Source organism: Sitodiplosis mosellana, unplaced genomic scaffold (genome assembly GCF_009176505.1).
Source record: "Sitodiplosis mosellana isolate CC-2019 unplaced genomic scaffold, AAFC_SMos_1.0 Smas_scaffold_2, whole genome shotgun sequence".
In the NCBI taxonomy this organism is placed as follows: domain Eukaryota; kingdom Metazoa; phylum Arthropoda; class Insecta; order Diptera; family Cecidomyiidae; genus Sitodiplosis; species Sitodiplosis mosellana.
The window spans coordinates 7,457,115-7,469,189 of NW_022595245.1; the positions used below are offsets into that span (position 1 = coordinate 7,457,115).

The 12,075-nt window shown below is 39.0% G+C and overlaps 1 protein-coding gene across 43 annotated transcripts in view; it reads left to right on the top strand.

Annotated features, from left to right (window-relative positions):
* LOC129565234 (insulin receptor substrate 1) overlaps positions 1 to 12,075 on the top strand; it is a 41,069-nt gene that overhangs the window by 12,708 nt on the left and 16,286 nt on the right. For 38 of the 43 annotated variants that reach the window (XM_055439867.1, XM_055439872.1, XM_055439881.1 and 35 more), the window contains exons 2-5: positions 5,760 to 6,792; positions 10,710 to 10,890; positions 11,224 to 11,349; positions 11,462 to 11,616. In XM_055439867.1, the coding sequence (XP_055295842.1) occupies positions 6,306 to 6,792; positions 10,710 to 10,890; positions 11,224 to 11,349; positions 11,462 to 11,616 (949 nt within the window). In that variant the 5' untranslated portion in view covers positions 5,760 to 6,305. Of the gene's footprint in view, positions 1 to 2,062; positions 2,234 to 5,315; positions 5,540 to 5,759; positions 6,793 to 10,709; positions 10,891 to 11,223; positions 11,350 to 11,461; positions 11,617 to 12,075 lie in introns of those variants that run through there. The other 5 variants (XM_055439878.1, XM_055439871.1, XM_055439844.1 and 2 more) reach the window with 4 other exon arrangements.

The window sequence follows — 12,075 nt, forward strand, 5'->3', positions numbered from 1 at the left end:
GTGTGTCTGGTGCGTAGTTCATCGTATTTAAAGTGCAAACAATGAGAAAGCAAATAACGACAACTGAAAAAATATCTGGCTCAGTAACGACGTCAAAACAGTATACGTCAAATACGAATGAAACCAAACCAGAAAATTGAGAAAACAAATTTACTCGGTACCAACACAACACAATGGAATGATGTTATATACACGTGGAGAGTGGAAGAATGATGAGTGAGATAGGTAGAAACGAAAAATAGTGATGCAAACGGCTTCTGAATACCGTCAAAACAAACAAGTGATTCGTTGGACGTACAATGAAAACGAAATAGATATCAAATGGCAAATATCGTACAGCATGAGAACGATGAAGCTCACCAAGAGCAACAAATACCATAAGTAAGCGCCGGTGCAGTTTAGTTCTACTAAAGGAATAAAAAATCGTAGAACGAAAAACTATTGCGCGCACACACATAGACAGAATAACAACAGAAAAACTATTTGGCACAACATAATTTAATATCTCTGCGATGATGGGAGGCAAAGTAGTAAAAAAAAGCATTGTGCTGGCTTAAAAGTTACGATCGAAGTAACAACAACGAAGAAATAACTCATGTAATATGACGAAAAAAAACATGTCAATGTGGCCATGAACTAGGCACGCATTTCCATATATAGACATCGACACATTTTCATGTTTGTGTATGCAGATAAGTGAGCGCCATCAAAGTAACAAACAACAATGACGGCGGCGACGGCCGCGGCGACGGCCGCGGCAACGACGACGTACCAACAACACATCACAGTAAAAATGTGCAATTACACTAAAACCCTAACCACATTGAAAACCGTACAGTTTTTTTTATGACTCCTTAGTTGCGCTCTGTACTTTTTACACATTTTTTAATCACTGTATATACGCTAGAGCATATGAATGTAGTGGCATGTAAACGACCGGCCGCACCAAATAAAACTTAGCTGGAAATACCGACGATTGAAGGCAATAACAACAATTTTTTTTTACCCAACAAACAACGATGAGGAGAAGAGAGAGAGAGAAAGTAGAGAAAAAAATATATTACGATGAAAACGACAAACACGCGCGCACGCGAATAGAATTCATTAAGCGGATAAAAGGGAAAAAAAATTCTATCCAGAAACAGAGACGGGCTACAACCGGGTATTCACCGTTCTTGTGGCTCTTTTTTATTCATGCGAATTACCCAAAACTTACCATACATGCCCATCTCTGCAACCGAATTTTTATACTTAGACCAACAAAATAAATAGAATAAAAAATGGAAGAAAAACTTCCAGGCAATCGAATGTCGCAACTACTACCCCGTCAAAAGCGAAACGAAAAGAAACCAACAAAAATATCAAGCACTTGACGGTACATTCGGCAAAGAAGAAGAAGACGGAAGTTGTCTCAAATTCCTATACCAATTCCGAATCAAAATCAATATTGGAAAACTGCCATTTCCGGTCGTTATTTTTGTCAAATGACTACAAATATTATGCTCGTAAAATTCGACAAATGTGCGAAATGGACAAGTTATGGTTATTGATTACTAGCGAATGGCCTGCAGAAATGGAATGTTGACGTAGTACGTGATTTGCCAAAAAAAAGAAAGTAGAAAAAATGAAATAAAATAAAAACGAGTGTATAAAGTCCGTTTTGCGCGCGGAGCGAATGAATCGAAAACAACAATTCCGCAAGAAATCCCAGTGATTTTTCGTTTCCCATTCCAAAGAGCATATTTTCATGCGGACAAGTATAATAATAAGCGAAGAGAGCGTGCTCGGTGTGTGTGTGCAATGCAAAGTACTGCACAGCATAAAATAGCGGACTGATTTGAGTTACCTTGTGCTACATTGGATGTTTTACAGCACATTTTTTTTACAACAGCGTGCTCGCAATGCACAGAGCAAAAAAAATACACAAAATAAAAATTTAAAAAAAAACAGCAACAACAGTATTTATCGTATAGAAAGAGAAGAAGACACACACACACACAGTTACATGCATAGAACGATGTGGCCAAAAGAGCGCGAGAATGAGAAAGGGGCCGGCAGAGAGAGAGAGAAACGGCGGCACAAAAGAGAGTATGTAAGCGCACGAATGGTGATATAATTGTCGCTAGTGCAATGCTAGGAATTATACAAGTGCACCATTGAAATTGACGAGCTGTTTACAATGTACTTAGCCAAAATGCAATTCGAACGAGGGCGCCAATCAGTCATAGCACGCGTGAGTGCTAAAGTTTTTCAAGTTATCAGATTATTCATTAAAGTCCCTTTTGCTGCTGTTTGCCGCATACAAGCTCTGTCTCTCTGTGCGTCTGTTTTTCTCTATTTTGTGAGTTTTTGTTGTGTATTTTGGGTTGATGTGTTTGTTGGCTTTTTGTTTGTCCATTTTCATTAGCAAACCAATTCAAGGAGCTTTGTTCGCCGCTTTCACGGTTTCCTCTATTTACTGTTCGATACATTGTATGCACGATCAAATGAATATAAAACTATAATTAGAATGGTGTTGTTATCATTAAGTGAAACAACAAACTCACAGCAGGATAGATAGAGAAGTAGTTACCGCCGGTGGTGCTATGGCATTGCTGTAGCAGCTCCGTCGTTTTGTCATTACGTCATTTTGTATTGATTCCTTCAAAATAATTTATCACTTTGTGGGAAAACATTCGAATTATTTATCATAATAATTACATCGAATTAGTTGAGCTGTTCGCGCGCGCACCTACATTCATTTATTGTCCTCATTTTTGTTGTAACCTCCCCCCCCCCCCCCCCTCTTTGACCGATTCCATCCATCGATTTTCCATTAAGACAAAAGGCTCGGTGTAGTTTCACTTGCCGCACTCATTCACTTACTATCTTTCCTCGCATTCGATTCACTCTCTTTCACTTGACATTTCCGAAGAATGCGGAGGAGTTTTGCCTTGATAAGCGAAATAATGATTGATTCATGGGGTGTGTATGCTGTGTGCTGTGCTGTTCTGTGAAACGGAATTTTGCTGCTCATGCACTCGCCTCTTGGAAGCAAATTGAGTCAAGAGCTTTCGAGAAACTCGCAACGTATGAACAATTCATGGCCATAGCGAAAGGTTTCTCATTCTTGGAAAATTATGAAAGATGCAAATTAAATAAACGTTTGCCCGTTTGTCACACACACACAATACAGCACAAAAGCGTGTGGCTGTTATCAACTACGTGCATTTATTCTACCGCATACTTTTGCTATAATGCAATATGCTTCTTTTAGCTTCAAATGTGATTTGTTCATAAACCTTTTTCTCTTCTTCTCGTGTTCCATTTAAATGTCACTCGCAAATCACAATACTTCGAAACACACACAAAGGATTGTGACACGTATCATATTTATTTGTTATTTTGTGAACGCGCATTTCGCCGGCTCTTGTTGGTTTTCGTTTGGTGTATGTATTATTTTCATTTGAATTTTTGTATCGCTCACATATTTTCTCCCTCTCTCTCTCTCTCCCCCTCTCTCTCTCTCTCCCTCTCTCTCTCTCTCTCTCTCTCTCTCCATGCTCATTTTGTTTTGAGGACAACAAGTTATTCATTATGAACGTTAGTAGCTGTACTGAGTATTTCCTAGAGTGTTACCACTCGTCTTGATTCCGTCTCATGTCCAGCAAATTGTACGTGCCACGCACGAGAGGGACAGGAAGAAAGAGAACAGAACGCAGTTTGAACATTCAAATCGCTTATTCAGATAAAGTTCTCAGGTTTATTTTTCGTGCATTTGCAATTCTATACGAATGGAATGTGTGTCGTGTGCGACATCGATTACCAGTTAATTTGTTGTACCATTGAATACACTGCACTGTGTATTTGTTGCCAGTTTTTAAAAACTGGCTTTATCATTGTTGCTGCTGCCGTTGCTGTTGTTGACACTTGAATATAATTCCCCATCGCACATCGGTTTGGAATGTTGTTTATTTGGAAATTCAATGCGACGCCAAAATTCGTGGAAGAAAAATGTAGAGAGAAAAATGACTAATGTGACAATGTTGCAATACGGGATTGAAAATGATTAAACAAATTGCCAATATAACACAACAACAGCCGAGGAATAAAACACACATGAAATGAAGTAATTGATTGGCTTTCGGGGCGAATGAGCGAGTGCGCGCGCGCTTTCGCACTCGGCGATTCAACACATCGATCGTGTTTGCATCGATCGAAAAGTGCATCCGTGGAATGTTGTTCTGGAGCTTCTTCTCATCGTTTCTCCTTCTTCTTCTTTTTCTTCGTTATTTTTTCTGTTTTAAATCGTGCTTCTCTCTGTCTCTTTTCGCCAATCGATGAGTTATTGTTTGGCTAGACAAAACACTACAGAATATCACATTCAAATCAAAAATATATCCGATCGAATTATGGAGTAGCGCGTTGTTGTTGCGCTTTTTTCCCCCTCTCTCTCTCTCTCTCTCTCTCTCTCTCTCTCTCTTCTTGTTGTTGTTTATGTACGTTCATTTATGCCTTGACTGGGTTTGTTTTTCTGTTCATTCTTCTGTTACGTCTTTCTGAAGAGACAGAGAATAAGAATGCTGTTTTGTCGTGTGTGGATGGATGGATGGGCCGTGTGCGCGCCGTTTGCATTCGTGTTTATGTGTATGTGTATGTGTTTCGGTCGGTCGCGGTCGATCGGCCGTTACTAGTGGTGGCATGTGTGGCTGCCGTTGCTGCTGTTGATGTTTGTTTTATTACATTTGCGGTTTCCTGGTATCGTGGATCTTGTTTTCGTTTCGTCGTCTTTTGTTATATATGTATATGGTATGTGAGTATGTATGTGTGTGGATGTGTCGTCTCCACAATATTTTTCGCTCTATACAGTAATTTTTCTTCTCCTCCCGCCTTTTTGGATTCTCGGTGATTTCGCGATATGTTCTGTTCTGTAGCTGTTGCTGTTGCTGCTTTTTTTTCTGTTCCGCTCACTGCTGGTCATCCATAAAACTTTTACAATATTTTTACTATACGTTTTATGCACAATATGGCATGCCACCGCCGCCGCCGTCGACAACGTCGTCGTATACACACAAACGCGTTAAAGATATTTAGGAAAGAAGAAGAAGAGAGAGAGAGAGAGAGAGAGAGAGAGAGAGAAAATTGCGCACAGCTAACCACAGAAAATAAAACGAAACGAAAAAAAAAATAAGTTTAAAGTCGCGCTCTCTGAGAACGCAAACAAGAATTTGATGACGAGAGCAAAAGACTAAATGCTCAGTCAGTTTCGATATCATATAGACACACGTATTCATTCGCATACACATATATTGACTATAGACACATTGAGCTGTTGTTTGTGGTATGAATTGATGGAGCTGCGCATTTTGAGGATGCGTCGAAAATAAGTTATTCCGTTTGAAAAATCAGATCGCTTTGGATAGTTAAACGAGGCACGACTGCTGGATTCTGTCCGTCTCTCTCGCATTCGCTCGTATTTTATTTTTCGTGTTTTTTTTTTCTTTCAAAACAAATATTTGCAATGGGATCCATATAAACAGCTCCAAATACTTCATGATGGGTATGAAAAGCTTTTCACAGCTAGAGTGATTGCAAAACATAAAACGAAGAAATAAATAGTTTACCAACCCCTCGTTTTGAATGTAGGCCGAATTGAATGTGGGCTATGGCGCAATCGCGAGTGCTTACATCCAAACAACACAAACCATTCATTTTCTACAAAATTGAAAAATTTAAATAAAAAAAAATAACAAACATCTCTTTTCTCTTCCAATTCACAGGTGCGCTGCAATGGATGTGATACAGACCAATTGAATGAAAACAATTATACAGAAAAACTACTTCAATCAACTTAATATCGCATAGATACAAATCAAAACCGTTACAATGTGAACGAAAAGTGAAAATGTAAACGACGACAAAAAAAAGACAACAACAACCAATCGAAATGTGAACAATCAGTGCAAATTTCCATGTAAAAAGAAAGTTGTTCTGGCAGGGGGAAAATCCAAATACGGAAATGCCCACAATAATTGAAAATGACAAAACCATTCAAAACAAGTGAATTAAACTCCAAGAGAATTTGTGTTAAAAGACGGAGATCGATTTTAATTTCGATTTCAACTTCAATTGATCGAATGTAAAACCAGAAAGAAGTGAGAAAAAGAAGAAGAAAAATCCAAAACGAAAAAAAACAAGCAAAAAATCAAGATACAAAACAAGTCTGACATCGGAAGAATAAATGAAGTTAAAGTTCCAGGGCAAAACGGAAAAAGGAAATTTTTAAGGAAGACAGAAGAACCGAGAAGCAAAAAAGCAGAAAAAAAATGTCAGCTACATCAACGTCACTACCACCAGCGGCCGCTAATGCGGCCAATGAAAATGTGGAACCATCACCACAAAATAGCCTACGGAATTCAAAGTCATCGAAATCATCATCATCGTCGACGACCGCTGACAAATTGGGCGTATGCCTGCAGGGCTATTTAAAGAAACAAAAAACAATGAAGAAAAAATATTTCGTGCTTGTGAGTAATAATGGTGAAAAACCGGCGCGCTTAGAATACTATGACAGTGAGAAAAAGTTTCGATCACGTTTCGGCCATCCAAAACGCAGTATTGTGCTGAAAAGTTGCTTTCACATCAGTCAACGGCTTGATACGAAGCAAAAATTTGTTATCGCTTTGTATACGCGGGAGGACAGCTTTTGCATTGTCATGGATAACGAATGCGAAATGATGAAATGGCTGAATGCGTTGCAAACACTACGCCAACACGAAGAAAGTGAAGTGGATTTGCCGCGCACAACATTTGGTAAGTAGTAAAATTAGTTCAGAAAAGAGAGACACAAAAAAACTATATGCAAATACAGAAGAAACATAAAAATCGTATGTAAATTCAAGCGTGTATGTAGTAGTTCTTGTCGGAATGAATAACAAAGTCAAGCCAAAAAGCGACAAAATGCAAATAATAACATACCAAATGTCATCGAACTGCAAATGAAATTTTGCAAAATTGCCAATTGTGTTGGCGAATGCAATTGGCGGCGAGCGAACGCGTGCGAGAGCACATACAAACACAGTTTTCTTGTTCAATTTCAATTATCCAATTCAATGCCTGACTAAATAAAACGCACGACTGCGGACAGGTTTAATGAAGACGTTTTTGCAAACAAAATGCATACAATATAAATTGAAAAATGGAAAATTATGAAATGGCATTGTGGTGCATTACATAAATTTTCAGTCAGCAACAGCAGCATCAACTTTATCTCCCGTGTTGAAAATCATATTTTCAACAGAAAATAAAATGCGAATGGTATGCACACAGCAGAGAAGGCAAGGCAAGCCGATTGTCGGGCGGTCGTTTGGTAGGTCGACAGTTCAGGCAGGGAAAGAAAAAGGTTCTCTCTCTCTCTCTCTCTCTCTCTCTCTCTCTCGCATAAAACAGTACAAATGAGAAAAAAGACACAAACACAAAGTCGCATACACGAATCGAATACGTGTGCGCTTTTATTTTATGGCATTATCATTTGTTGCACATTCAACAACACGTTATAACGATATATTTTATTCGTTTCAACGGTTTATAAATCAGTCCAAATTAAACCCGAATGGTTTATGAGGTTGTAAGTTGTACATTGTTACAACAATGAGAAAAACGAAACGAAATAAAAGCGAAACAAAAGTGAACCGTGTGTGCCGGAATAATGAAATCAATATACAAATCTAAATAACCGCCTGAATCGCATTCCTCTGCGTGGTTTTTGTGCCTGCCTGCATGCCTGCGAATGCGACTTGGCGAAATGTCGTGAAAAAGGGAAAATACAATACAGTAACAATCCACTTAATTGATCCGCGCGCAGCCTTTCCCAGAACTTGAACACAACACACAAACCATAGTATGGACTCGAAAAAACGAACGAACGACAAAAAAATACAATAACAACAACAACAGCAACAGTATCAGGAATCAACAAAGTCAGAATATGTCTGTATCGAACCGGCAACCAATAGGAAATTCATTGGTGCGGCTAATTATTTTTATATTTCTGTGATTTTCCAAAGAGATATCAACAATGGCATTTCTTGGCTCGAGAGAGAGAGAGAGAGAGAGAGAGCCGGGGACAACTCTTGTGCGTGAGCGTATGAATTTACTTCACTCCATTCGGGAGGGAAGAGAGACTGAGTCTGCAGCGGAAAGCGACATCGAATGAAAATAGTCTGTCTCTGATTTGATTTGTTGCTTTTTCTCTCTTTCAACTGATTTTTTTTTCTGCCTCTCTGCTGCGCGCACTTTGTTACTGTTGCTGTGTGTTTAGTTCGCATTCGTCTATCGCGCTTATTTTCTCGTCCCGTTTAATTTCTGGTGTAATGGCATTTGGTGATACACCCGTGTTGTTGCACACATTTAAATCACCTCGATTTGACATTTAATTTCGGTATCCGGGTGTATGTTTCTCACAGAGAGACGCACGCTCCTCTTCGATGTTCGCCGAATTTTGTTTTGTTGTTCATTCTTGTCGTTTATGTTCGGTTGTTTATTGCCCCGGTTCACCGGTATTTCGAATGCGCGTGTGTTCGATTGCCGCCGGTTTTGCTTTAATCGAAGAAATATTAAAAGAATTTGACAATTTATTTCCGAAAATTAGCGCGTTTTAAAGCGCGGTGAATGAGTGCTGGATCATCAAAATTGACAAGAATGCTCAATAAATACTCTGAAAACTGGCTACCCACCGAACGAAAAGAAAAATGCACCAGTTTTGTTGTTTTTTTTCTTCTTTTCGTTCGTTTTGCTTTTTCAAAAGAAAGAAAAAACAACCACATTACTCTCTATGCGGTGAATGCTTTTTCGTTGATGTTGATTCTTTGCTTTTTTCGTTTGTTTCTTCGTTCGCTTCGTTTTTTCCCACATTTTTGCGACTCGCTGTCTTTCGCTCTCTCTCTCTCTCTCTCCCTCTCTCTCTCGCTCTCTCTCTCTCTCTCTCTCTCTCTCTCCGTGTGTGAGTGAGTGAGTGAATGAGTGCGCGCCTTTTTTTTCGGTTGTTTTCGCATTGTGCTCTTGAAAACAAGCGAACCGGTAAAGCAGTTAACATCGAAAATGCAACATTTTAAGATTAATGATGCCATTATAGCAACATTGTAGCACAAAATAATCAAACATTAAGTAAATTCAAACAGTAGATGAAGCTAAAAGAAACAAATGTGTACGGAAAAGAGCAGCCAGCAACAAAACAACAAACCAGGCAGACAAATACACACGGTGTACGCGCGCGACTGAAGCCCAGAAACAAAGCAAAGAATGTGCTGGCATTTTTCAATTTCGAGCTTGAGCTTGAGCTTGAGCGAGCCAGTGTGAGTATAGGCAAGCTAGTGAATGAGTGAGAGAGCAATGATGCGAGTTTGTATGTATGAGCAAGCTTCGTTCACAAATGGCATAATACTTGTTTTATTGGTTTGAAGATGAAAAGTAATGTGGCAAAGGTACACACAGAAAAACACCCAAAAAAAACAACACAACAGCAACAATCGAAGAACAAGACACGAAAAGTGAGCAAATATAAATAACATTTACACATTCTTATTCATCGTTGTCGTCGTCGTCGTTGTTGTTTCCTTATCATCTTCAATATATTCGACATGTGTATCTATACGAAATACACGTATATGCACTTCGGAATCGCTTACAATATTTGGTCGATTGGAAGAGCAATAAACGGCCAGCACCGTGCGCGTACACTGTGCAAAATGCGACGAGCAAATTATTATTTGTTCGCCTCATTTCTATAGATAATTTGCTCAATTTTAATGGCCAGTTGCAAACAAATAAAAATGTTGCATATCGAGATGTGTGTTACATGGTCGGCGGGTCGGGTTGTTTGTGCTGTGCACACACGTATGTCACACATCATGATATTTATGTGCTACTAATTTAATTACTCTGGCTCTGTGTGAAACACCCGAAACGGGCGTCAGATTTACGACAAAGCCAATTCGATAGCCCGAAGAAATAAAGAACATCGCACACGATGACGTATGCATCACATAAAAGCAATTGCTGCAACATAAACAAACGCATTCACTTACGCACATGCCTTGCCAAAAAGAAGAAAAAATAACAACTATTTTCTCATAGCGAAAAGATCAAGATGCCAATGGGCTTTTATCGCATTGTTCTATCGCTGTCGCCGTCGTCTTTGTCGCTGTTGTTGTTGTCTTGGTCGCCGCACAGCACAGCAAGTTACATGTTTTTTTCTTCGGCTATTTTCAGTGCATGCCTCATACAATGTTATTTGCCTGTTTGGCCGGTGACGTCAACATGATGACGTGATGCTCAACAAAAACGTTTATTTATTACATCAGTTGTTGCAAAGTTGACCATATTTTTAATAACATTCTAAATTTAAGCGATCACGAGACATTTACACACAAAACTACTTTTGTTGTCAATGACTCAGGCAATAATTTATCCACGATTTGGCGACTGGGCCCGAAATGGGGCGAGACAGAGAAAATAGTGCTGCGTTTAGTCACATACACCACGCATTTTACGACAATTCGGCCGATTGGGTAACGAAACAGAACCTGAATTCAAAAATCGAACGCGTGTTCTCGATCTGATATGATTATTGTTATTATTTTGATGTGAATTTCATTCTCTTATAAATATCTATATATATATATATATATAATCGGTTTTTTCTCTCTCTTTCTCTTTTTCTCTATTTTCAGAACATGTGTGGGAAGTGCAAGTACATCGAAGAGGTTTGGCGGTTGAGAAAAATATCGTTGGCACGTATCATCTCTGTTTAACCGATAAAGCGTTGCGGTTGTCACAGACCGGCTCAAAGACGACACAAAATGGTGAACAACGAATGCCATACGTTGAGTTTCTATTGACAACGATCAGACGGTAATTTATTTTGATTCGTCCATTTTCTCTCTCTCTCTCTCTCTCTCGTTCCTTTCTTTCGTTCGCTCTCACGTCCCGTGATAAAAGCAAACGATTCGCTTTCATAATAATATTAATAAATACGCGTGCGATAATTTTTGTCATGCTTCTTCTATTTATATGAAAGAGAATTTTCCGCCTTCTGTTTTATCGAGTTTCTTTTTTTGTTATTTGTGGGGCCACCCAATCATTTCGTTGGCATTTCTTGTGCTCATATTTTCTTGTCTTTCGCCAATTTTTTCTCTTATTCTTCTTCTTCTTTCGATGTTGTCGCTGTTTGTGTGGTGACTGCAGATGCGGCGATTCGCAGCGATTTTTCTATATGGAAGTGGGACGTCACAGTGCAATCGGCGCCGGAGAGCTTTATATGGAAACGGAAGATCCGTTGATTGCACAAAATATGCATACAACGATTATCAAGTAAGTGTTGAGCCGTTTTTGACTTCGTTTACTCCATCCATTCCATCCGGCTTTTTTGGTTGAATGATCACAATGCTTGATTAACTTTCAATTATTTTTTCTTGTATGCTAGCGCAATGTCAACAAATCGAAACCGTGAAGAGTTCCGAAACCGGTCATCATCTGCAAATGAGGCGTCCAAGCCAATGATGGTGCTACAACGTCGTCAAACGCAAGGCAGCAAAACGCTAAACTTTTCACCATCAAATGGAGCCAATTCCGTTGTCGGTAAGTTACTCAAACCAATTTCGTTTACATTTCAAACGGAAGTTGACTTTTCCTTTCGACGAAAAGAATTCATATTGTTAAAATACAGAAGAAAAATAAACACACACAAACACAATCCAAATTTAAAAAAAAAGAACACACAAACACACTTTTTGACATCCAACTTTATTTTATTGTTCCGTTTTTTTTTCTTTCTAATCTCCTGTTAACGAACTCGTTTGTTTGTAACTTGAAACGCGCACGAGTGTTTCGGACATTTTAGTTTGGCCTCCTCACCTCTGTTCCCTTTCTTCTTTTTTCACTGTAAAAAAGTTTTTTAAAAACACAAAAACGTTTGTTCCAATTCTGTATCCACCCCATTTCCTCTTTCCTTACGATTGAAATGGCTGGATTTGGTGTACTTTTCTCCGCTTTTTCCACGGGGTTTTCCTTTCCATGGGTAGCACACACTCACACCAA